A 27,268-nucleotide genomic window follows, 5' to 3' on the forward strand; every position below is an offset into this window, starting at 1 on the left:
TCCGTTGGATAATTTTATAAACTATAAAATACGTACGTATGTGTTCATTCCAAACTACTTCTGGCTTGTAAGCATTTTGTTGGAACTGTAATATCCATAACAAGTTAAAATTAGAAAAAAAAACCCTCAGTTTGACTAGAATCTACTTTTGAAACTAAGGAAATCATATAAAAACATGAACTGTATATTACTATGGCACCTGCTGTTTTTCAGGTGTTTATAACATAGCCATAAAAATTCACTCCAGGCTGAAAGTTGGTATTTAAAAGTCTCAACTCAGCAGGATTTTTAAATCAGATTTAGTTTAAATTAGTTTGACTCTTTTTCAGTTATAAAAAGGAGGGTGGAGGAAAGAAATTTTGTTGTGTCAAATATAATTTTATTCATTCCTCTAGCTTAAAACCAGTTTTGCTTTATAAAGATATAATTTGCAGGTCGTTAGCTCATAACATGGAGTAGGGAGTCAGAGTGTCAAAGAGGAAGAGAAAGAATTACCTTTCAAGAATTTGGCATTTGCAAATGCTTCAAGTCTTCTGTGAGAACATTTACCATAGATCCTTCCTGAGCTTTCATAAAACTGTATCCGGGATATACAGCATTTTTTAAATTGAGAAAACGTGCTTTCATTCAGTAAAGTCACTAACTCATAATTTAAGTTCTGTTTTGTCATATGTCAATGACTGGTGAATGAATTATGTTCAGACATAATTCATTTAATACTTTCTAACGCTGACATTAGAGAATCTGAAGCAGTCTGAGACCTCAGCTTCCTCTGTGTTTTACTGAAAGCTGGGCACCTACAATCCCTCTGGCTCACCTGAAAAATCCATCCTCCTTCTGTTGTATTCAGTGTATGTAAAACAAAACCGATTTTAATTAACTGAGGATCAAATGGAAAGATTGATGTCATTTACATTTACCATGCACCCCCATTTGTACGTTGCTTATATACATACGTATGCATATACTGGCATCTCTGCTTCAGTTGCAGCAGAACCTGGTAGATGACTGGGCTGAAATTTTCCAAAGTTGCTAGTGGCTTTGGGTGCCTCTTTGCCCAAACAGTTTGGGCCACGTTTTCAGCTCTTCTGAGAAAACACAACTCCAGATGAAGCCTGTGTAAGCTGTGGCTGCCAAACACTATTGTAAATCAAGCTTTTGGGGTACAGAAACACAGAGGAAGCCAAAACCAGAGGACAATTTTTTTGTAAACTTAGCTAGCAGACTCAAAACGGCCAGTATTAATTTCTTTGAACAGAATACATTATGTGGTATTCCTCCTTATTTTTAATGCTGTTATACAATGGAATGCATTACCATGGTGTTCCCTTCTCCCATCTGTTCCTCAAGAAGAAAAAAAGAGGTATGTAACGTTACAAAAGGACTCTTGGAAATGTTTATGCAAAGTACTACTTTTCATCACTAAATCAAACCTGGAGACAAGCTAGCAGAGAAAGTGTTCTTTCTTTCCCATATAGGGGCTATGCATACTTTTGCTTTAAAAATTGATCCTGAAACGTGGACATTTTCGCTTTCAGTTCGTCTTGTGGTACATAACTCTGAAGAGATGTGCCTGATGCTCCATGAATGATTAGCATTTAGTGATGTTTCTCTCATTGTAAGGTACTGCCAAACCACAATTTGGAAGTACTGAATGTCCTGAACTGCAATAGGATAATTTTGATACTTCAAGCTTGGCATTATCTCAATATCTCGGGTTTTGCTTTAAATTTAATTCTAGCGTCTCTCCTAACGTGGCTATTTTACCAATAAACCAGACACATTTATTGTTTCTTTCTTTTTTTTTTTTTCCCCTATTGTTCATGCTTTGACAGTTCCATAAAGTTTATTTCTCCCTGCTGCTTAGTGTCTTTTTATTCTGTTTGTTTTTCTCTACTTCCAGCTGGGATATAGTTTAATGAATTATTTTTCAGTGTGTGTGATATGGCTTTTATGGCCTGCCTTTGGAGATTGTGATTAATACAATTTTCTTTTATTCTTTGCCCTGACCTGGTTCCCAGTGCTCAGTGTAGTGATCATCATTGTATTAAGAATATTGAGATTATATTATCCATGTTAAGCCTGGAACATATTTTCTTTCATTCTGTTTTTTATTCTTATGCCTGGATTTTTATTTTTAGTTTCAGTCCTGAAATTTTTGTTTCCGTGCCAATATCTGTACATTTATTTTGTGTTGCAGTTGGATAAGTAAGATCTCTGCTACTTGTGAGCTATCCCACACAGCCATCAAATCCATATCTTCCTTGAATAAGTTTTTTTAAGGAATTTGGCATCCAGGTTTGTGTGCGTTTTTTGTTTTGTTCTTTTTGTTTGTGAGTGTATATGGAAATTTACAGAAATCATTTAGCATGTCAGCCAAGTTTGGATCCAGCTGTTCTTTGAACAGGCAGGGACCTCCCCAGCCATGGCCAGGAATACACAAACTTTGCAAAACAATCATAATGGGGAGGAGATAAAGGCAAGAGAGAAGAGGAGGAGAGACCACATTCCATTTCTCGTAAATCCTAACCTACTGACATAGATTTTCAATTTGCATCTTAGCCCCTTGAAGCATTTCATTCAGCCAGTCTGAAAATATTTTCTTCTTATCCCAGGTTATTTTGTTTTACTTCTTACAAAAGGATGTTAGGTCAGCTGTTTCTCATGGCTAGCTATCCTTTAAAAGGAAAATTCTAGCATGCTCTTTCCTTCATTGTTTCATAGGTGCGTTCAAACCTGACAATGAAGTATCAGTAGGTTTGAGAATTTGACTTCTAAGACTGGTCAATTTGCCTTGCCTTGTTGCAGGAGGAACTGAAGAGCATGCTGTTATTGATATATGCTTGTCCACTGAGAGCTGCTCTGAGATCACCAACTTGTTTCATAGTTCTCAAGTAGAAATGTGAGCTTAACTCAAACTCCAACTTGGTGGAAAAAGATTCTGCCGCGTTTCCAATCCCTAGTTCCTTTCAACATCTAGTTTCTTTCAACTTATGAATGTCATATTTATGTGGTTCCCTTTCAAGTTATAGGAATCCTCCCTGTCTTCTTTCTTACAATAACTGTTATCTCTTTCCCTTTCTTCTCAGAAAAATTGCAGTTCCATCTTCCATATTTTGTTTCTAAACACCTGTCTAGTTTTCCCTGGTAAATTAGTCATACTGTTGTCCCTGCAAGTGCTCTGTAACACTTAGCTGTTCAGGTTTCCCAAAAGTTTAGGGAAACTGGGTTATTTGGCCTTCCTAGTAGCTTTCAAGGTTGTAGTTTTGTCACTACCTGTAATGCCCTTCAAATAATACACATTCCATCTTGAGATTTCTTTTGATTTCCCTAATGCACCATGGCATCTCCAAAGTGGAATGAAATTATTGAGACATTTCTTTCTTTGTGTTAGCAAAATATTGAAGAAAATCCAAAATCACTTGCCAGAAAATCACTTTTATTGCTTATTTTGACTTTCCTGGCAACAGCAAGATGTTACCTTTTTTATGTATATTTAGTCAAGCTACACCATCATTTCTTGGTTTAATGACAGAGGTAGAAATTCCTTTTATTAGCTATAGTTTCAGTTTCTAGTGCCACTGTCTCAGTTTTAGTCACTGGTCTTTACTGAAATTTGTACCACTAACAATGTACTTAGACTTTATTATTATTATGTCAGCACTGTCCACACCACTGTCGTTATTTCAACAGTAACTGTAGTGTTTTACCGAGAGGAAGTTAAAATTTTTCATAATTACATCATAGAATATGTTAATACAATATAAAATGATACATTATCTTTTGTGTGGTCTTATAGAGTAACAGGAGACAAGAATGACAATTAAATAATCTACTGAAATAACAGTATAATTTTTTCTCTGCGGTCTACCTAAGCCTATAAAAACAATGCTACTTTCTCGTGATATTGAAGTGATGGTTGCAGAATTATGCTACTGTGAAAATGACAGATGCATTAGAATGCTGTAAATAAATAGATCTGAAGTCAGCAGCTAAACAACCTTCGTGGAGGCACAGCCCCTATGTGAGAGGTTCAGCTAAGAGAGGAAATAGGCAAGAGAGAACACTCAATGACTACTGAAAATGTTTCCATAACTCAGGAGATAGTACTGGGTAACAGGAACATCAGAAATAGACCTATTTATATGATTTTTGAGCAGGAAAAATGCTTGTGTTTAATTTTTTCTACCTATTTCTGAGTCAGTAATGAGATCTACCGTCAAAGTAATTTTTATTTGTCTTTCTACATACTGTTGATTATTTCTAAGATCATGCATAGGATCTTCACCCAGAGTTAACTTGGATATTACTAGCAGCATAGTCCACAAATAACAGGGGTTTTGATATATATTTTTTTTTTATTATCTATGTCCTTTAACAACTGAACTCAAGTTTAAAGATAAGCAAAATATACTTAGTGTGTATTTTTTGCTAGAAAATGGAAGCATAAAACAAAAGCTGGTCTACTTCATTTATCTATTATTGGGAGAAGATACTTTGAAATTCTGCATCCTTTCATGTTGCTTTTCTGTGTGACACTATATATGCACTGAAAATTGGAAATTGTTTTTATTTCACAATTTAGAAATCTGTTATTCCTGTGCAGAGTACAAAATCAGATTTTTTTTTCTACCTTCGGCACTCATGTAAAGGTTTATTTTTTAAAAAAATCAACTGTGTGCAAAGTAAATGACTATGATGTCTTCAGGCTATGGATAATCAAGCCCTTTTGTGCTGTGAAATTTTACCATAAAGCCAGGTTGTAAGCCACTTACTTTCTGTGAATAAGAAGGACCACTTGTATGAATTAACTGCTCATCGGTATGAGTACAGAGGTCTTTTTCTGCCAAAGTAAATAGTTGAGATAAATACATGAAAATAAGGTTCAAGGTTAAAAAAAAAAAACCAAAAAACAACCAAACAAAAAAAAAAACAACCCCCCCCCAAAACAACAACAAAAAAGATTAGTCCCATATAGAAGAACTTAGTCACTCATTTCTTCAGAAGTCAGTTGTCTTCTATTAGATATTGGTCAAGAGAGGTTGGTTTTCTTCTGTCTTTAACGTGTTTTTTCTTTTTTAGTTTCATACAAGAATTCATTTAATTTCCAGGAGTGATGGTTTAGTTATCAAGATAATTCCATGTTTAACTGTTGCAGAGCTTTTATAGTCAATAGCCCAGTTGTATTGTGGGTGGTTTTATTTTAAATAAGAAGCTGCTATTATTTCCTGTGACAAAAATGATATTTCTTTTACCTTTCTGTCATTTGACAGTAAACTTTGTTAGTCATGAAACACAGATCATTCTGTGTATTATATGAGTCACTTACTATTAGTCTCACTTTTTATGGAATTGAATTTGCCTATTTTCTTCACTGGTGGGAATATGAGTTTATTGTTTTGGACTCCTGCTCAAAGAGAGAGGGGGATGCTAGTGGCATAACTGGAGGGAATAATTTTTTATCCTTTTCCACTCTATCTTTGTGGGCTTGTTGAAGGACAGAAGATTTTTTTTTTTTTTATTCCCAACAGGACACGCTGCTTCATTTTTTTCCTTCCCCAGCAGAGGAAATCTCACACTTCTGGCACTTTGACACATCACTGACTGTTAGAGAATATGGAGCCCCTGTTTACTGCTGGTTCTTGAGTCTTAAACAGCCCTCCACTGCTTTTATTATACCATTAATTGCACTTAATGCAGCTGCATTTCTAGTACGCTTGGCTAAGCTCTGAAAATTAAGTAGAGGGTACTTTGTTATAAAACTCACTGTAATGAGCTCTGGTGGGACAGGGTCTGTTAAGTCTGAAATTACCTCAGGCCATTTCCAAAGGACTTCTTAAAATATTTCACATCTATAAAAGTTTGCAACTAGATAAATAGCCAAAGGTATGGTTGAGAAGAAAAAAAAAACACAGCCCCGCAATGTGCACTGGATGAAATATGAACATTTTTAATACTAAATTGTTACATTTATTTTAAACATTTATTATCTCAAGTAATTTGTTAAACAGAAAGTTTTCAAGCTGACAGCATGTAAATTTTAGGTGTTTGGTTGACACAGTGGTTTTTATGCATACTCTTTTTGCTTTTGGTTTCTTAATCCAGACCATGCATTCATGAAACTGGAATAAATTTAGGACTCCCTCTGGGTTTACATAAATTGGTTCAAGAAGGGGTCACACCTCTCAGTACAAAAACCTTATAAGAACTGCTGCAACTATTAGCCAATTAGCTTAATGTTACAACTAACAGCCTGTACTGAGTACTGATCTCTGGTATCTGCCTAAATAAATGACTAATATGCCTTCAATTCCCTCAGTGTTCTTCAGCTATATGACCGCTGTAATGCTTTGCGGCTAATAAAATTTCAGATTGATTAATTTATTGGGTAGCTTTACCAAAACATCCAAGTAATCCTTTATATACTCATTAGAAACAGGTCCAAAATGAATTCTCTGAAGACTAAGTGGAAAAGTCTCCCTGGGATCAGCATCGCTGAGCTTTAGATACATTGGCCCAAATCGGGTGGAGGATCTTCTGTGGTTTTAGTGCAGCAATTTATCTACGTTTTGTAGTTAAACTTTAAGCACGAGGTAATTAGAAGCCCCCAAGCTTGAAATTCATGCACCTTTTATTTTTTTTTCCTTTAATAGACTCTATACAAGCCTGCCAAGCTAAGTATTTGATGGATGTGAGTTTTATGTGGAAGCTCTGTACCAAACTTCCAGATAGGTTAAAATCTTAAAACTGTGGTTTTTTTGTTTTGAGATTTTGAATGTCGAAATGGGTAGGAAGTCTGTTTGTTACTGAGGGTCAGTCTGCAGCCTATTGTGTCATGCAGAAATATTCACTAGTCAATAATCAAATACACTGTGGCCATTAAGTACTGCACCTGTTGTCCAGATGGGCTAACAATAAACATGACACAGTCAATCATGCTTGCAGAATACAGTGGACAGAAGGCTTTGGGGGATGTTTCCAGGGTCTTCCTCTGTTTATCTAGACCTTTACATCTACACTATTATGTGGCTGGGAGTATCTGGGTTAGTGCATTTCAATCTTGGAATCACTCTGGCAAGTTATTCCAAGGGGCTCCATGGAGTTTTGTGTTTCTTTTGAATTTTAAACTGAAACAGCGGCTCTCTTTTAAATAAGAAAACCATTATTTGACAAAGAATGGAGCAATAAATCTTCGTATGTTGAGAAAGATTAAATACCATCAAAATTGTTCTAACTTCAAATTCAAATAAATCTTGTTCTCTCTGCTAAACTTCATCCGTAACAGGATATTTTGAGAGCTATGAATCATTTATTAGTTTAGATAATGTTATATTATGACAAGTTATCAAACACACAATTATGTGCAGTACTGCAATATAAAACATGGAATCAAACCCCATCTTTATTAAATAAGTCCTTTATAAACTGGTTTTGGACCAAAAGTTCTTCAAAAGTCATAAAAGCCCATATACCATTTCTTGACGAAGAACATTCTTTATTGAATGAACAGTATGGAGAAAGGAGAGATTTAGAGATTTTACTTGAACTTGAATGGGCATCTACCCTGCACACTATTTAAAATATACTCCTATATATTCCCATATGAGCGTCGATATTAAAAATATTGCGGTAAATTTATCAATGTGCTTAAATTTAAAATGAAATATCTAAGTATTTTTTTTGGATTAAAGCATGACATACTGGAGGCATTGCTAAAGACCCACTTCACTCACAGTTTTGGAAAATAGTTACTTATTATTTATTTACTTTTTGGAAGTAAGTGACTAGAGAAAAGTCATTGTCTTAAGTCAACTCCAAACATCCTCTTAAATTTGTCAAACTCATAAAGCAAAATAATTTTATTTCAGTAAACAGAAGGACAAAATTCAGAAACAATTAATAAATCAGTTTAAATATTACCGAGAGTTGCCAGAAAGGTTTGATGCCAGGCACAATAGTTTTCAGTAAGTTTAAGGAAATATGATGTGGACTGGGAGTGTTGTACAAGAGCTAGCGTGAAATGACCTAGGAGTAAGAAACAGTCTCAAATGGGATAGTCAGCAGATGCAAAAGCGTATAATCAGCAAGTGCTACTGCTTGGTCTCTTGCCTGTTGATCTTACTGGCAAGAATATCCAAATTAAGCATGTTGCCTCCCCAGTGTTACTTGAAGTCGTGCTCTGATGCCACCTCCCATCATTCACATGGTTCCAGAGGAAGAAATAAGGATGAAGACAGATGAATGGGCCCGTGTGAACCTCATGAAGTTCAAGAAGCCCAAATGCAAGGTCCTGCACCTGAGTCAGGGAAATCCCCACTATCAGTACAGACCAAGTGGATTGATTTGGAACAGCCATGCAGAGAAGGACTTGTGGCATAGTGGTGGATGAAAAATTGGATATGAACCGGCAATGTACACTTGCAGCCCAGAAAGGCAATTGTATTCTGGGGTGCGTAAAAAGGAGCATGGCCAGCATATCAACAGAGGTGATTTTCCTCCTCTACTCTGGCCTTCATGAAGACCCCACCTGGAGTAGTGCATCCAGCTTTGGGATCCCCAGTACAGGAAAAGACACGGACCTGTAAGAGTGAGTCCAGAGGAGGGCCACTAAAATCATTAGAAGGCTGGAGCACCTCTGCTATGAAGAAAGGCTGAGAGATTTGAGGTTGTTCAGCCTAGAGAAGAGACAGCTCCAGGGTGACCTTATTGCACCTTTCAATATATAAAGGGGGCTTATAAGAAAGACGGAGGAAGATTTTTCTACCAGGGGCTGTAGTGACAGGACTGTTATAGACTCTAGAATATAGGCTGTTTGATTAACTGTATTCTTCTCTCTGACTAGTCTCGTTTAGCACCCAGCTTGAGCTGTAAACTCGGAACTAAGAGAAGGATTGGAAACCTTTACTTAGACTTTATTTTGCAGGATCCTAGGGTCAAACCCTATTATGGTGGCTGGTGTGCATAAATCCATACCAGGACAAGGGGCAATGTTTTTAAACTGAAAGAGGGTAGATTTAGATTGGGCATAAAGAAGAATATTTTACAATAATGGTGGTGAGACAACAGGTTGCCCAGAGAAGTTGTGGATGCCCCATCACTGGAAGTGTTCAAAGTCAAGTTGGACAGGACTTTGAGCAACCTCATCTAGTGATAGATAGGGTTTGGGGATGGGGGGATGCGTGTACATGTTTAGTGAGTAAATTTAAATTGTTCAGTCATTTCAACTTAACAAAAATCTCGTTCAGTATTTTCATTCAGAAGTTTCACATGCCTGAGAAAGTGATCCATTTCATCTCCCACAACACAGCTTTAGGTCACAATGAACTTCTTACTCCTAATGAACTTACGTGTGGTTGAAAGTGTCAATTCAAATACACTAGTGTGAAATAGGAAAATTAAGGGAAGAAGAAAAGTGTGGAAAGAAAACATGAGTTGAAGTAGTGTAAAAGAAGAAAATATGACATGGAAAAAGGGTGCACTCAGTCCTTTCCAGGATTTTTTGTACAATGGGTTTTCCTTCATTAACAAAAAAATTAATTAAAAATCAGTTAACAATTCTTTTTTAGACATAAGATGTTTACACAGCAGGATAAACTAGCTCAGGGACTGGAAGCAGCCCAGCCCTGGTAACACAGAGATGAAAAAGTTATTTTATCTTGCTTCTTGGGAAAGTTTCATAGCCTTTTTTAGCACAGCTAGACCTTTATCCGTGGCCATGTTAACCCGTTTACAGCTAGTCCACATTTGCCTATGTTGTTACTGTAAAGACATACCCTCAGCCCAGCTTAAGGTACTATTTGCCAGTGGTTCAAAAGGATGTTTGAACCCCACAGAACAAATGCATTAGCAACACCGGTGTGTTGTATATGCAGCTCAGAGTGCAGTTGAGCCCCTGTTGCCTTGTTAGCTCCAGTGTCAGCAATACTCAAGTGGCCATCTAAAGTGTCAACTAACTAGTGAACTCAAAACTTCGCCTCAGTGGAGCTAGAGGTTTCTGTTTGAGAACAGGGGTGAAGTAGAAGCCAGCATGGGAGCTGCACCTTAAGCTAACACTGCAGTGGAGGCAACTTTTCTGCATGCAGCTTTTGGGAGGGTTGTAAACAGGGCACAGCTTTAAAATTCTGTTTAGATTATCCCTAATTCTTCCTTTCATTTACATTCTTCAAAATATTGTTTCCTTTATTACAAGTGTTTTGATTTTCAGTCTATTCTTTCTGCCATCCACTTTTCCTTTCATCTATAAAGAAGTCACTTTTTTTTTTTCTGAAGTCATCACTCACCAAAATAAACCATTCACTTCAGAAGACATCTGTCACAGCAATGTCTGTCTTTTCCAGCCATGTAGGTGCCTCTTCATTCCTCAGATTCCTCGTTTCCTATAGAAGAAAGAGTCACTATTATGTGAGAATTATTCTCAGAGAAGTTTGAAACAGAATTTTTCAGTGATACTTTTGGAAAAGTCGGGGCAGTTTTGCTCAATAATTAATTTTCAAGTGCATTTTCCATCTTATCTGTGGAGAGAAGTACAATATACCTTGCAATAATATTGCATTTGTAAGGCAAAGCCTTTGTGTTGAAAGACTTGTTTGTCAGTATTCAGAAAAAATAACTTACTGCATTTCTGACTTGTCCTCCTATAACATTGTTGAGTGGAAATGTATTTTTTACAAGGAAATTTCTCAGATTTTCTGGTATCATTAGCAAAATAAGATGTTGTTTGATGTACAGCAGACAATTTAAAATAATCCAAAACGCCCTTAAGCTAGCAGATTCATAATGAAAAATATCAGAATACAAACTGTCTTCCAGGAAGTCACCAGAAGTAAGAAAAGAAGATGTCGGTGTCAGGCATTACTCATTAGTTTTTCTGCAGGGTTTATAAAGGTTGTGGGTGACAGGAGAGGAAAAAAATGTTCTGCGTTAGGTTTGACCAGTCTTCATTCAAATCTATATTTTAGTTTAAGTATCATATTGTGTTATACTCTGGAGAAAAAAAAGGGGGTTTTCCGTTTGAATTAATGAGCTTTGGTTACAAATTGCATAGTTGTGAAAATCTAGTTCTTCAGCTGGACTGAGGCAGCATGACAAATAATATGTTTAAGAATTAAAAGGCAATGTTGCAATGCAACAAAATACGAACAGAATTTCGAGGACGTTATTTCAGTAAAATCTCAGCTCACAGACTACTGAACTGTTATATCAAGCAAATTATTTCTCTTTATATCAAATGCATACATCTATTACCTTAGGTTTGGTGGGTGTATAATAAAATATAACTGTTGGGAAACTATCTAAATGCAATACATTATCAGTATAATTGTAAAGCTCTTAAGAAAAAAAAAAAAAGAAAAAAGAGTTATATTTGTCAGTGCTCATTGAAAGTGAGAACGAGCTGATTTAAACACTTAAGAGTGTTATCTTGCAAAAGGAAACTTTGCCCCCAAAGTCGAGATAACCATCTGTGTCCATGCCTGATTCAAGTACTGTGTGGGGAATGAATTCTGATGCCATTAAATTCATTTGCTAAAGAATACCAAAATATCTGGCTAGAATAACCCCCCGAACTTTGATGGTTAAGGTGTCCAAAGTATATTTTGAACTGTGAATTCCTTCCTTCTTGTCTTACAGTGGGACAGGCTTGACTTTTTCAGGTAGCAAGTGTGAATCTTAGCTATGACATAATCAAATGAAAGGAATATTTTCCCACACTGCAGAAAGAATCTTGAGCTAAATTAATTCCTGATGCTAATGAATGCAACTCTGCTGAAGTGAATTTTGTGCCTACACACAACATTGTCTTTGGCTGTAGAGAATTTGCTTCCTGTTTTCTCATTACTAAGCTCTCACTTCCATAACTATTTTGGCTGTCTTCTGATCAAAGTTTTCCATGGTATGCACTCTCCAAAGGTGAAGGAAACTGGACTTTTCTCACATGACTATTTAAAAAGATCCTACCGCATATAAAAGCGGAAACACCAGTCGTGTGCTGGAGCCAATAATAATAACAGAAAATATGTTAACTTCTTATTTCTAATTTATTTTCAAGCTTATTCATCATGAATTGTATGACTTCTTTTAACCCGAGCAAAGATTTAAAGACTATATCACTGTTTCCAGTAAAGATTTAACTATTCTTCTTACTAGTTGTTGGGATTTCCAAGAGATTCTGTTTCCTTAAAAACTGCTGAAATAGACTCTTACAAATAGTAATTTTTTTTTATATTATGAACCCAATCCAAAGTGCTGGAAAGTCTTTCCCTTTACTACAGGGGCTTGGATCGATCCTTTCTTTTTTTATAAGCAGCAGTGCTTTTAAAAACAAGTGGTTCCATGTCCCACTTGTAATGACTTAACCAGTATTCTGATGTGAATGACCGCTTCCCTTGAAGACTGCTTCATTAGGACTGGGGGATTTCTGGTGTAGCATGTGCATGGTCATTTTTCAGTCCTCAGCAATTCTGAAATACTATTTTAGTTCTTATAAGACCTCTTGGTGAAAAATTCTGGATTTTTTTTTTCCTAGTGAGAAATTAAGAACCAGTTGCAATAGATTTTAAGCATTTGTTACAGTTCTGCGGCAGCTAGTCTTGGTAGTCTCCTTAAATTTCTTCAGGTATTTTTTGAAATCACCAGATTCTTAATGGTTGCGTTTTCTTACAGTCTCCCTTATGAACAGAGAGAAGCAGCAGCTGGAATACAAGTAAAACTAATTGACTGGTGGCACAGTTGGTTCTTACCAGAATCCTCAGTTAATTATACGGTTAAGTTTTGGCAACTGGTACAGATTTCTTCCCTAAAAACGTGGATTGACTGCAGACTTGTAGCCAGTCTCACTTCGTTTATGAATCTTCATTATAAGTTTTTCTGACTGCAGGAAAAAAAGGCATGTAGCCCACAAACAAATCCACCAGTCATAAAACCAAGTCTGTAAAAGTAATAAAGACCTAAACTCACCTTAGAACCAGAAACAATTCTAAATAGCTGTGCACTTGGATTTGTTTCAGTATGTCGCCTACTTTGGTAGAGTAATGATGCATTAGTCAGTAATTGTCTGGTTATATCATAGCTGTATTTTGTATTCCAGTGGTGAATATGACCCCTACATTTCCCAAGGGGAGGGTGTCTGTTCTTTTCCAGTGTTTTTCTTAGCTGGAGGGCTTCCTTTTACTTAGCCTGTGATAGTATGACAGAAAAAAGTGACTATGCTAGCAGTGCAGGTGACGAAAACCTACAACTGCTTACATCATCAGGTGCGGGGTTTTCTTTCTCCTTTGCTGCCGTGCAGTCTTCTGTAGCCCTTGTTAAGGATTTAAATGACTATATCAAACGTGAAATGTGTCTTTTTATTGGTGTCTGATACTGTGTTGAACACATTACCTAGTTCAGTAGCATCTAAAGCTGTTAGTTTCTGAAATTACATTCCACTTAATGTCAGAAGAGGTTATATGTATTTCTTAATAAAATTCAGTGGGCGTTTGTAGCCATATAGCAAACGGTTGGCTTCCTGCGCAGACAGTTGTGAAATGCCTAGCCTTAGCACCACACTTGGCAGTGACAGCATAGCCCTCGTAGCATACGGTATCTTAGGCCATTAACAATTAAGTATTTAAATCTTCAAGTAAGTACTGGGGATATATCAATAGAAGTTCACATCTGTTATTCTACCAATAGTAATGAGAAGCTAATGGAAAGAATGCTAGTTGTAAAGCGTCTTATTATTTGTTTTCCTTATTCATTTACTTTTTTGTTACAACAGATGAAACAAGTATTTTTTGTCTGTCAGGAGTTGCATTTTTCCACTGAGCACATTAAAAAGTTGTATGTCCATAAAATGATGCAGTGAGTCCACCAAAACAGAGGGAGAAGCAAGTAAGGAAAAGAGGGCTATGCAAGAAAGCAGACCTCTGTATAGGAGGGTCTAGCTGGGGGAAGCTGGATATGTTTCAGTGTTAGTAAAAACAGGGAGAATGCGAATCACAGCTTGCACATTTTCAACACACCACTGTCTAAGGCATAAAAAGGCAATTGTATTGGCTGTAAGGAAGAGCAGCTTGCCTGTTTTGTTCACAGAAGATTCTGAAATAACACTGCCAAGATTTAAGGCAACAAAAAAAGGGGAGACATAACAAAGCAAGATTTTTCCTTCTTGACTTTCAGAAATATATTATACCTTGCTTCATGTAGATCGAACAGCTTTTGGTCCCCTTGACATACTAGTGGCATATGAAAGCCCTGTGGATGGATGGAGCGTTAGATTGGAAGTAATAAGGTTGTGCCTGACTTACCTCCGCATTTGTAGCAGATGTTACAAATGTCATAACATGAACCTTTGGGATCAGACTGGAAAAAAAAGCAAGACAACAGATGTAGGCCTCTTAGTTTTACCAGCAAGTATAGTCTGACACTATATAACACTGTTCTGACTTGATGTTAATACCCTGTCCTCCTCCTGAGAACAGAATCAGTGACACTAACCATTTCAGTAGCACTGAAGCTGGAAAGGGGCGACAGCAGTTTTCTTCCCAGAGGCATTTTAATACTAGCTTAAAAATAAGACAATAGAACTATTACTCCAGTTAAGTGTCTTACTGTTATATCTGAATAAGTAATCCATACTCATCACTCATTTGCAGGGAACTGAGGTTTAAGGGATTTCTTCATGCTATCCTAATGTTTATGCATTTTTCCGCTGGTAGAGCCAAATCTTGCAGAGCGGACATTCATCTAAAACACTGCTAAAGTCCTAGGTTTTTAAGCCCTCAATTCACCCCACCTTTGTGTGTCCCTCTCCTTTGCCTCACACATCTGTCTCTACGTTGCCTCTTTCTCTTCTGTACTTCTCTAGACTTTTTTCCCCATCTCTTTACAGCACTTGCATTTCCTGGGAAGCTCCTATCTCATTTTAATTATTGAACCCAATTTCATTAAAGCTACAGTAATATCTAAAGCATCTTTTACTTGCAGCTGTCTCCACCAGCACTTTCTCAGCTATTCCATCTAATTTTTTGACAGTTTTCAAAACATTTTTGTGCTTCTTTTCACATTGCCCCTTATTTGTGACTCATCCTTTCTGGACTGAAATGTAAAGCCGTTTTTCTCTCTTCTTTAAGACTGCTGCCATGTAATAATATTGATATATGGTTGAAGAATAACTGGAGTTATCAGCTTCTTATTATATCTGTTTCTGAGAGTGCAATATAAGTGAACAGTCTTTATTAGGATCACAATTGTTATTCTTACATTCTGTATAAATCCTTCCTTCTCCCAGATTTTTGGGAACAAAAGACAACGTTGTAAATATTTGTAAAACGACCAGTATAAAGCGAGTTTGATTCTGGGAGATAGCTCTAATTCAGTTGTATCAGAGACTGTGGTCCCTCCCCTCTGTGTCAAAGTGCATTTTGCTGCCTTACAGAGAAGCTAATGGCCAGAGTGAATGTTAATATTTACCCTTAACTGTTTTAGGGGTGGGGTAGTTCTATTGCTTCTCTTGCTATTGATTTTAATGGAAATTATTTGTGCTTTACTTTCTGCATTGTCCTTTACGTGGTGGAGGCTGCATGAAGTTATTCCATCTCCTGTTTCTCAGGAGTTTTGGCCGATGTCCCTGTATTTCGTGAGAGGGGAAGAAAATTAATGCAGGAGTGCAGGCCCTTGTATTTTTTTCCCTGTGATTCAATTTAAAGCAGTGGTGATTCTCTCTGCCACATCACTCCCTCAGGTGCTGCCATTCTTGAACTGGAGGCTTAGCCCTCTCCCTGAAGAATTTCATTGTCAAGGAGAAGAGTGGGGGTTCTCCCATCAAGAATTTTAATCACCCTGTCTGTAGCCCTTTTGAAGGAGGCACAATAGTTCCTATAGTAACTACTACAGCGTGGGAGAAAGGCCAGTGCTCCCGCCCCCAGCCACAGATGGAGAACTCTCTTTGCTTAGATGACTGGAAATTCTTGCACAGCAAAGACTTCATCCTTCACAGTGAAAAGAAAAATCTCTAAAATAAACTCTTAAAATTTGCAAGGAAGTGCTAATTAAGAAACAGTGCTAGTTGAGTTATCAACTAGAAAACATAAAAATCTCAAATATACTTATTTTTAAGATGTGTTTAACTTTCATTGGGGGGTTTAATTTTAAGAAGTTCAGAAAAGGAAAAAAAAGAGATATTTAGGACCTAAGAAATCTTGTCTCCCCCTCCCAGTCACCCTACCCCCATCCTCCAAAGAACAAATCCTGTGGGAAGTAGCAGACCTATAAACCAGATGAAAATAATTGGGAAAGGAAAAGGAACAGGCTAATAAAATAGATGAAAACTTACACTAAGACAGCCACTTATCTAGGTTCTTTTTTCCATTCACTTTGTATCTTTTTTAAGGGGAGTACACATTATGTGTCTTCAAATCCATTCATTCTGGTCCAATTAACAAGTGATATAGTACTTTCTGCTTTTTTGACGTTTTAATTTGATCAATTTTAAGTTACTGAAACTAAAAAAGCTATTTAAAAAGTTTAAAAGTTTTAACCAACTTGAATTTGAAGAGCAAATTTTACCAAAAATTCTTTCAATTCCTGGAGCTTTTGATAAAGCATCATAGGTGAACTACTGGAAATAATAAAACACACCTGTAATTGTGTTACATAACATTTTCTTTAATTAACCAGTATATTCGTGATAATACTTTGCTATTCCATGGAAGGTTTGGTTTTCATTCTCAACAATGGGTTCCCCAGTAATGAATACATGCTCTGTACCAGTGACCGGAAGATGGACATCTAGAATAATAAGCATTCGTGTACCCCCCAAATATAGATTTGAAATGTCACTGTTAGCTTTGTAAGTTGATTATCATATATTGCATTATGCATCTTACATTTAGTCCTTTGTGACAAATTTGTTCTGATACTTTATTGCTGTGATACTTAGTTGGTAATGGCACAGCATTAATGATTCCCATAGCTTTACTAAACCAAGATAAAATACCTTTCCACATATGCTGCAACTCCATCTGAGATTTATTTCTTCTTCCCATCTGTGAAGGTGGGTAAGAGACCTAAATTTTGGATCATATGATGGCTGATGGTAAGGTAGACTGGTGACATCATTTAATTTCTTTGGATACCCTTTCCAAATCAGAGGGCAAAATCTCCGCTTACTTCATGCTGGTTGCCTATTGTTCATCTCATTTTAAAACAGGATCTGAATACATATCATTTATGCCTTCTGTCCGCAACATATGTGTTAGGCAGAGGAGTTCACTCTTGCCGGAGATTTCTTTCAAAACCTAGAATCAGTCATAAATGGGATAACAAAGAACAATCAACGGAGAAAAAAGCATATCCATCGTAAGATATTAACTATGAAGTAAAAGAATTAATTAAAAAAAAAAGCTTCTGTGCATCTTAGCTTACATAGATACTGGCCTTTCTTTCTGAACCTAACGTTGGTTACACTTTGTCCTTCCCTGACATTGCATCTTCTGTTGTAAAGTTTAGCCCCTCAGTCAGTGTCCCTGTCTTTTCTAAATCACTGCGTTTAAGCATTTCCAAATTACTTTTTATGTCTTATAGGAAAGCCCCAAGATTTTAAGATGACATCTCACCTCTTCCTGTAAAACCACTCTGATTATCACATTCACCTGCATTGTTCTTTCATGAGTATTTAGGGTTGTTCCTAGAAATAACAAAAGGTACATTTTCATGTAGAATCTACTTTAGACCAAGGCAAATTATTAGAAATTATATTGTAATTATAGCCACATTCACGTGGTGAACTGCTTTGCACATACAGTCATCTGAGACAATTCAGACAACGCTACTTCTTATGCTGTGTCATCTGAAATGATCATGTATTTTGTTGATACCTACAGGGAGAAATATTAGCCAACCCAATGTGAAGCTTCTATGTGATCAGCCTGATATGATTACATATTTTGTGAATAAAACAGATAATGTTCTTTTTGGTGGATTGTTTATAAACTTTCATATTTATGTAGATCTGCTCGGGCTTTGCTAATTAAAGTCTGACTTTATTGGCAGTCATAATTAGAGCTCTTCAAGATCAAAAAAGTGAAATGTGGGCTCTGTTTTTTTATAATTCTTCAGACAGCAGATTACCTGAAAGGGTGTAGTGGAATGGCCCTACACCTTGGACCTCTGCTTCCAAGCATACAGAGATGCTGCTCAGAAAAGTCAACAAAAATGAAATAAAAAAATAAGGATTTTGAGGTTAATTGAGAAAAAGCCATTATAAGTAAATAGTAGTTCAGGGGAATTAAAAAGTTCAGTATAGTTTTTAAAACCAGTTTTAAAACTATTATCAAAGCAACAGAATTTAAAAACTCTTGGTCTGAATTTTACCAAACTTTCCACAAAACTAATTTATGTTGAAAGGTGGCATGCAAAGGTTCACAAAAGTATTTTAGGAGGAACTGATTATTGTGCTGGTGATATGTACTTTCACTCCTAGTGATCGAGGAATACTGCTTCTGCTTAATTAGAACTCTGTCTTCACTAGTAGAAAGTCACAGTGATCGTCAGTCTTTGGTCATTCTGTGCTCCAGTAGCTTAGAAGTGAGTTTAAGAGGAAATCCTCTCTCTTCAGGACGTGTCGAAATCTTTGTTAGGTCGTCTACATTTTTCTTTTCCATCCTTTCCCACTTTTCCTAGCACAATTGCGAATGTTCTCGAGATTGCATTAAGCATGCTTAGACTGCCCCCAAGACACACTGAAAGGGATGTGGTTCACCTCAGGCATAGCCAGATTAGTCATTGAGGGAGGAAATTTAAAGAGGAATTAGTGAACAGTTAAATTTTTTTCTGTGTTAATAGCTTGTTATGGAATAACCCTATGCCAGGAATAGACTTGTCAGTCTGCATAGTAAAGTCATGGTCCAATGCCGTGGAAAGTAAAAGATTTTAGTAGACAGATTCCTCTGTTCCAGCACTACAAAGTGCATGTGTGAAAACAGTCTTTCTATCATCTTGTCACTATTAACAGTCAATATTTAATACAAATATTGGTTCAGTCAACCTTCTGATTAAGCACAACAATTATGCATTCAAACCTTAAACTTTATCAATTAAAGGTAGACAGTAGGAAATATGACCACATGTGAAAAAGCCTATTTAGAGATGTTTGATCACTCCACTAAACTAAGGGAAGTTTGGAAGAAGAATTTAACCTGGGTTTGGAACTTGTTTCTTTTGTGACTCCTCTTGCAGTTTGGTACACGCGCTTCAGCCATCTCCCCATCCTAATTTCCCCTACTTCCTGTTACTCAAAGGAAGAAACTTATTTCATGCATGCAGTATTTTGTTTCTATAAAGAGTCTGCATTTAAAATGGAATCCACATCTTTTTAAAAGATGAGCATCCACACCTCTAGGTCTGTGAAGGTGGTTGAGCTACTTTGATTTATAGATGTTGTGATATAAATCTTAAATCCCTTGCTTTCCAAGATTTCTGTGAGCAGCTGAGCTGTGGCTGCTGATGGTTCCATCCACAGGGTAAGAGATTTAGAGATGAGTGGCTGTGGCTTGTGTGATGGAAACCAGTTGAGTATTTATAGTTTATGTTTTGAAATTTTAGAATAAAATAACATTGTGGCCTGCTTTTTAATCCAACTGTTCCAGTCTGTGTCTTCCTTTCATCTATTGTCATGCCAACAGTCCATTCAGAACAAATAAGAGGCTTTGTGCTGTGATTGGACTGCGAGATTGCCATGTTATTGAAAGGTATCAATGTGATATGCATTTGTATACCCAAAATAGTGTATTTCTTCTGATGCAGATAGGTATCAAGAAATCTTGAAAGCTTGAGTAAGTAAAATAATGAGGCAATAAAGTCAGAAGATCAAATAAAATAAGTTTGTTTCCCTTACTTCATATTTATCTCAATATTCTTGTCCCATTCCTCAAAATGTGAAGAATGATAGGGAAATGAATGAAATACAGAAAGTGCATATTTAACATCTATTCAGTTACCAAAAAGGAGTTGCAGCAAGGCTACCAGAAGGATAATGGTTTTCTGTGTAACGTATTTATACTGGTTGTAAAATTAGGACCTGTCATTATACAACCCCACATCACCTGAGTAAGTGCAAGAGACATAAATCCAAGAATTTTACTGCTATAAAAACGTCAATGAACTGAATGGCATGAAAGTACCACGAGGTATTTGTTTATGTGTATACCAGCCACTAGGATGCAGGCATCAATAGAGGATTTAATTGACAGATTTTAAAGCTAAGATCTGGCCCTCTCATGTTTTCTAGTTAACTCACTGACCTTGAAGTGTTTTCATTTAAGCTATAGGACTGTGAGTGTCCCAAGTATGAAGAACTGACTTACCTACAAACATAATTTAAAGTTAAAAATAATATTTTTAAAAGTGTTGCACTGTCTTCATGTGCTTTATTCAAGTTATGATACTCACATGCTAAAAACCCTGCGATTAACAATAAACATCATAGAACTGGATTCAATATGTAATGGATACATTTTAAAATAGGGGATGGTAAAGGAAGGATATGGGCAGGAATCAGAAAACTAATCGGAAGTCAAATTCCAAATGATGATGTGTTCAGACAATGTGTGGAAATTATAACACAGTCCAGGTGGAAGAATGAAAGGACCTAAAGGATTTCTGGGAGGTTTTGTGGGTTTTTTTCGGGGTCTTTTGCTTTTTGCAATGCTCTGATGGAGACTACTATGAAGCATTGCCTAGCAGCCCAAAACTGAATTTCCTTTTTTATTTCTGGTAGATTGTAATGAAATGACTGTACAAAGCACAGTGCTAACTGATAGCAACCATAATGGGAATACTGATAATCTTTACAGGGCTATATATTTTGTTTAGTCCAACCAAAGCCAAAGTTTCTCTCAGAAATATAGGTATAATTGCAGTTTAAGCAAATGTTTGATAATTTATCTGGAGGCAGAGTAAGGACAAAAGTAGGATCATCTTTAAGTCTGTCTGCAAAAAAAACGAAAGTTAAGGGAGTCTAAGTTGCTAGAAAATTTAATGTGCTTTTATTTTTTTTTCATGAAATAAGTATTGCTGATTATAGTAGGCATCGCTACAGCTACAGGAAAGATGAAATAATGCAAAGAAAAGCAAAATTATTTAGAATCAGAAAGCTGATACAGAAAAATATGACTAACTACCTAAAACTTGTAAAAGAATAATATCGTGCTGACATGTCTGGTCAGTCATTATACTAACTGAATTTTTAAAAAAAACAAATACAGCCGTTGGTCTATTACCAACTTTAGTTGCAGTGTAAAGCGGAAGTCTTGACGATGACTTTTCTCTTAAGTTCTTAGCATCTATGTCCTTGAATACCTTCAGAGAAAAGAGGACTTAGAAAATACTGGCTCTACAGCAGTCACCATTTGTAATTATGAGCTATTGTCTGAATCTGTCAGCAATGAAGCCACCTGTTTGCCCAATATAAATAACTTAGAATTTCCTGCAAGGAAATTGCATGAAGCATCAATAAGGAATGATATTACATTTTTAGGTCAATATGACTATCATTACTTGGCATTTATCTTTTCGTACTGATATCATGTTTGGCAGCCAGTATCGTAGAAGACTAAGAAATTGTTGCTCTATATTTTGTTTTCATTGGTGTTAAATTAGCCTGTTCAGTAATGGCTGTCATCCATTCTGCTACTTTTAGTAGATCCTTGGTATTCATTTTTCTTATCGTGTGTTGTAAAGAGAGCAATATGTAAAGATGCACTAGTGTTGTGATTGTTCCAGAGGCATTAGAACATTGGGGTCTTTGGATGTAAATGTTTTTGTACACACTTTAAAAGGGTGCAGAATGAACCTCACCTCTTCTCTCTGCTGTGGACATGCCTGGCTTTGGCACTAAAACAGGAATGGGAGGGAAGGTCCCTGAAGCTCTGTGCCCTCTTCTCAGTGCTCTAGCTTTCTCTGGTCACCTGGCAAAGACAGCCTGGACCTAAGAAGAAACCTCAGCTTGCAGTAGATGCCTACATTTGGTTATGCTCAGACTCAATTGCTGGCTTTGTGGTCCTGGCGTTGAGAGTTTAACAAAGTATTAGTTTTATGATTTCTCAGCCTTTTTTTTTAGTCACTGCTGCCTTTGAAATATAACTGCCTATTACTCGCTTTGTACTTTTTAACTATACAATTTATATGTAGAAGATGAAGTTTCAATTACCTATTCCAGCAACTAACGTGGATATCTAGGATAATACAATACTTCCCTAAGCTTAGCAATAGCTTCGATACCTCAGATGTATTTACAAATATTGCCTTTTTAATCATGTGTTTACTTCATTTCAGTTTCAAATAAGATAAATAACATGTTCAGATAAATCTCTCATATCTTCCTAATTCCTGAGTAATATTTAGTTTTTATCCACACATTTCGAAACATTTACATTACGTGTAGCCTCTTTTTCAATAGTATTTTTCACTGCATTCTGCATGCTGTCATAACCACGTACAAAATAACCTTCTACAGGGACTTGGGATATATTTGAATAAATGATTTATTTCCAGCATTCTTGGACATTTAAATAGATTAAAAAAAACCTAATCTTTTATCCTTCAAATTTGAGTCACTGAAAATGACACATCAATTTTATTTACTATATGCCAAGCAAATGTGAAATTAACGCTGGTATATAAATGTAAAACATATTTAAGTAGTTAATGTCAAATGATATGATCAGGGGTGCCTTAGAAATGAATGTGCAGACCTTGCAACATAACTGTTTTTCGTTCAGTTATAGGTGCCCAGCGCAGGAGAAGTCCCAGTGCCCTTGCCATTGAAGTATTTGAATCACATTTGGGAAGTCATATTTTACAGGTAAATAAGTGGCTTTTCCAAGAAAAATCAAAATAACTAGCTAGTCATGTTTCTGCCAATAATTTGAATAGTATTGTTGTCAGCACACTGGTTTTTTTTTTAAGGCTCATATTTCCTTCTTTTTAGAAAGCCTGTGATTGGTAGAATGCTAATGAGAGGGAGGGCCAGTATTATGTAGCTGAATCACAACGTTTTGTTGTTTACGGCTGTGCAGTAGGTGTGTGCTCGCAGGATGACTTTATTTGTGTGTATGTGTGCACAAAACAGTATTTTGTGTTGGTGATTTGATTTGCCTTATGTGTTACATACAGATTTAGGGCTTCCCCCCGTCCCCTTTGGTTTATGAGCACTGCTTTCCTCCCTGATATCCCAGTAGTCACAATTATATATCACAAATTTGCAGCAATCTGCAAAAAGAAAAAAAAGAACCGCAGCATGCCTCTTAGGTCTCCTTAGCTATGAGATAAAAACTGATTGATATTTGTCAAAGAATTTGGTGACACTGTTCAAGTTGTTGTAGTCCAGGAAGATTAAACTGAAAAACAGTGGCCCGATGGAAACATTCTTATGCATGCTTGGTTTTGTCAGAGTTACTACAACCTTTCTTAGGTTGAAGTAATCAAACGTGGAGCAGAAGCAGTTAAGAACAAATTGTGATGTGTTTTGTCAGCAAGGCAAAAACCCAGCACTACAGAAATAAAATTCGCATACTCTTTTCTAAGTGCGGCACTGAATAACTGCTCTTATTTAGCAATGTACACAGCTTCTCAATGCAAATATATTGCTTGGTGTATTATCTTTTGAGAGGTACGAAAGAGGTAAATTAGGATATTATCATGAGAAATATTCCACTTAATTTGAAATGATTGAGAGCTATCTCTCTGTACTAACTCGGTTGTGGGATTCAAAAGCACTATGGATAATGTCAGATTTTTTCACATCTTTATAAAATAACTAAACGCAGAATAGCAACAAAGATAATTTTAGGAAAACATGAAATTAACTAGTAGAATGAATTTCTCTTTGGGACAAAAATCATGAATGAAGTGATTTACTTAGTTGCACACCCTTTGCAGAGGTCTAGGTCAAGTTTTTGATTCTGTAAGCAAATAACTTGTGTTATAGTTACCATATCAAAGATATCTGCACCACTATCTACAGTACTATCTTTGCATGTTAGACAGAAACACTCTTATCCTGTCTCATAAGTGTAGAAAAAATGAAGAAATAGCAGTTTTGTGATATTTCAGTTTATGTAATTTGTCAGCGTGTTGTTTTGAGTATGTAAACATGTACTATATATCCTAAAGGTATGGTTTTTACAATATGAATTATAACAAATATCTAGGTAAAACCTCATTGAGACTGATTTATATACACTTCTTGGGTATAAGGTATGACCCTTTATGAACGAAAATGAAAAAACCTAGGATGGCCACTTTGAAAAATACTTGACGTTTGAGTTTTTCACTTATGGCGTATTTAAACAATTAGTGATTTTATTACTTATTTAAGCTAGATTCCCCTTTTGGTTTTTAATTTTTGTTCTTATGTGATAAATTATTTTCAGGGTATAACTTCATCATAGTACTAGTTAAATAAACTCTATTGCACTCAATTTTCAGACAAAATTACCATCAGCATCTTATTGAATATCTGTTGAGGTGTGTCCTTTTGAGAGAGGGTGGTGCTTTACCAAATTACTCCCATTAATCTCTCAATTGATAATAGAAAGTTCCACTCTGACATTTAAAAGAGAATAGACTGTTGATGATGGATAAAGGACAAAATGAATTAATAATGGTGGCAAGTTTATCATGATATGTTAAAAACTTGTCTTGTTTTAGCAAAGTAATCAACACTTGGAAGGAAAGTCTAGGTCATGCATTCAAATGCACCACTTTTAAGAGATCTGAATGAACTTCCAAGTACTGCCTTGTGGTCTTATAGGTCGAAAGATAATCTTCAGAAGACAAAACGATTTTTAAAACAACAGTCAGACAGATTCTGTGATGGAATACAGTTCTAACAAGTTCTCGTTTAGTCTGCTGCTTCTAGAAATTATTTTCAAAGCGGTATTGTGATAAATATTGTTTGCAAGTGAAGTAAACAACCTTGATTATACCTTGGGAATACCTGTGTTTGGTTTCAGAGTCTGGTATCTGAAGAAGGTGAATTAATAGTTAGTTTGTTTAATCCCTTTTGCTATTAATATTTTGAAGACTGGGTTAAGTGTGAGCTCAGAAATTAAGGAGCCTCTCTAATCCTTCTAATATTTGATACTTCAGAAATTATTGACAGACACATGAGAAGCATAATACAGTATGTTTAAAAAAGTGGATATAGTTTATTTATAGTGATGTTGTAGAAACAGAAGTGGAGGTACACCTTGTGATATTTTACATCTTGATTCTACAAGCAAGTAGTGTCAGTTAGTCATGTCAGAAAGCAGCCAAGCCACAGCCGGTTGCTGTATATCATGCTGAAGCGATTCTCACAGTAGGTTTGGAGCCAAAGACACTATCCACTGTGTGCTTGTGGAAAAAAAAGACACCACAAAACATGAATGCCCAAATGCTATCATATCAGAATCTTCCCGTCAGGGCAAAAAATCTTTTGACTGTTTTAAAGGTAAAATCACCTGAGCGATGAAAAGTAGAAATGCTTGTAACACAGGAGGAAAATAGATAATGGCAATACTTTAATTAATTTTTTACAAGATTTTTGATTTGGCAAGTTATGTGCTTTGTTACCTTCTACATTCTTCTTCTGAAAAGTGGCGTTGTAATGAGAATAGATTTCAGTAAAGACATCTTCAGTTTTACAGTTCTGTATATATATTTTATATTTGTTCATTAAATAAATCCAGTAAAAAAAAAAAATACTGCTGGTACCTGCTATTCAAAAATTTGGCTGAAACTGGTTGTAAAACTTAGCAAGAAGAATGTATCTTTGTTCAGGGCCCCTGCATTTTTTCTGCAACTTCATTGCTATTGAGAAGGTGTGGAAAAGGGTCAGTAACCCCATATTCTTCATATAATCAGGAATGATCAGGAAATGTAGAACTAAATATAGAGAAAAGGGAAAGTTAGTGAATATATTTGCATATGCAAATTAGCTTAATTGATACTGCTTGCCTCTACAGGGATTTTTCATTACAAACTGGAGTGCTACATTGTTCAGCTCATATTGAGTAATTTAGTAACTAATGAGACCAGTTTGCACTAATTTGCATATGATAAATGAGCTTAATTGCAGTAAATAACTTGGAGGCATAATTACTTAATTTTCCTGTGTTGCATGGCTTTTAAGTTCACGTATGAACAACTCAAGATAATTTTGCATATTTAAATTAGTTGCTTTTAAAATTCTTGAACAAAAAAGAACACACCTTACAATTTGAACTGTAAAACAATTAAAAGTAAAATGTACAGTATTTTCAAATAAAATTTAATATTTAAAAAAAATATATTTCTTCCTTTAAAAATACCAATGCCTTCTTAAAGAATAAATATTTGGAATTAAACAGAATTGAATAGTTTTAAAGTCAGAATAGGATAGAAAGATGGTATTAGTGATAAGAGTAGAACTGTGTATTTGAACTGTAGTGAGCAGTACACATTTTGTATTCCTGTATACCAGAGTGATAACTTTCATAATTGCATTCTTTAATTCAGCAGCGCCTATTCAACTGTTAAGAAACTGTAACACTTTCATATAGCATTATATTACCATACGCAATAACTTAGATACTAGTTGTCTTAAATTGTCTATACTGTCCAATCTCTACCTAGTTTTGTGTGAAGAAATCCTTAAATCCTTACATCGGAAAGATACTAAAGTGTCAGTGCAACAAAGATTTCTCTTTTTTCTCTTTCTCTCTTTTTTTTTTTTTTTTTTTTGGTAGACTGGGTCAATGGTGAGCACTGTCATGAATAACCATTGTGATGGAGATGTCTCCCATGAGTTTAAAAAAAAAAACAAACAACAAACCAAAACCCAAACCAAACCCAGAATAAAAATATATGAAAGGTCCCATTTCATTTCTGCTATGTCCCTACAGTTATTGCCCATTAGATACTTTTGATAGAATTAGTAGAATTGAACTACTGTACTAGACAGGGAAAAAAGCTCAAGCACCAAACTACCAATCTTATGAACAATTCTGCCCCATAGTGACATCTGTTGTGCATCCATGACTTACAAGTGGATAGCACTCACTGAATTCTCCATCTCTGGCATAAAGGGGCCCACCTACCTTCCTGGAATCTTTTCCAAAGCCTTGTTGAACATTATTTTGGAAATCTTATGAGACTTGCATTTCCCTTTTTCTTTATATTGTACCTTTTTCTCCCATTAACAAGCCTTCCTAATTGCAGTATCAGATTCAATGAGGGGAAAATATCGGGTTCCTATTAAGATCAAAGG

General features: G+C 35.9%; 1 protein-coding gene across 6 annotated transcripts in view; it reads left to right on the forward strand.

The window, feature by feature from the left end:
• NPAS3 (neuronal PAS domain protein 3) overlaps positions 1-27,268 on the forward strand; it is a gene marked incomplete at its 3' end in the record, with an annotated part of 622,106 nt that overhangs the window by 287,219 nt on the left and 307,619 nt on the right. For 4 of the 6 annotated variants that reach the window (XM_082485382.1, XM_082485383.1, XM_082485385.1 and 1 more), the window contains one exon: positions 22,758-22,840. In XM_082485382.1, coding sequence (XP_082341508.1) covers positions 22,758-22,840 — 83 coding nt within the window. The remainder of the gene's footprint in view (positions 1-22,757; positions 22,841-27,268) is intronic. The other 2 variants (XM_082485384.1, XM_082485387.1) reach the window with 1 other exon arrangement.

The sequence above is a fragment of the Vanellus vanellus genome (genome assembly GCF_965231255.1).
Source record: "Vanellus vanellus genome assembly, chromosome: 6".
Taxonomy (NCBI): Eukaryota; Metazoa; Chordata; class Aves; order Charadriiformes; family Charadriidae; genus Vanellus; species Vanellus vanellus.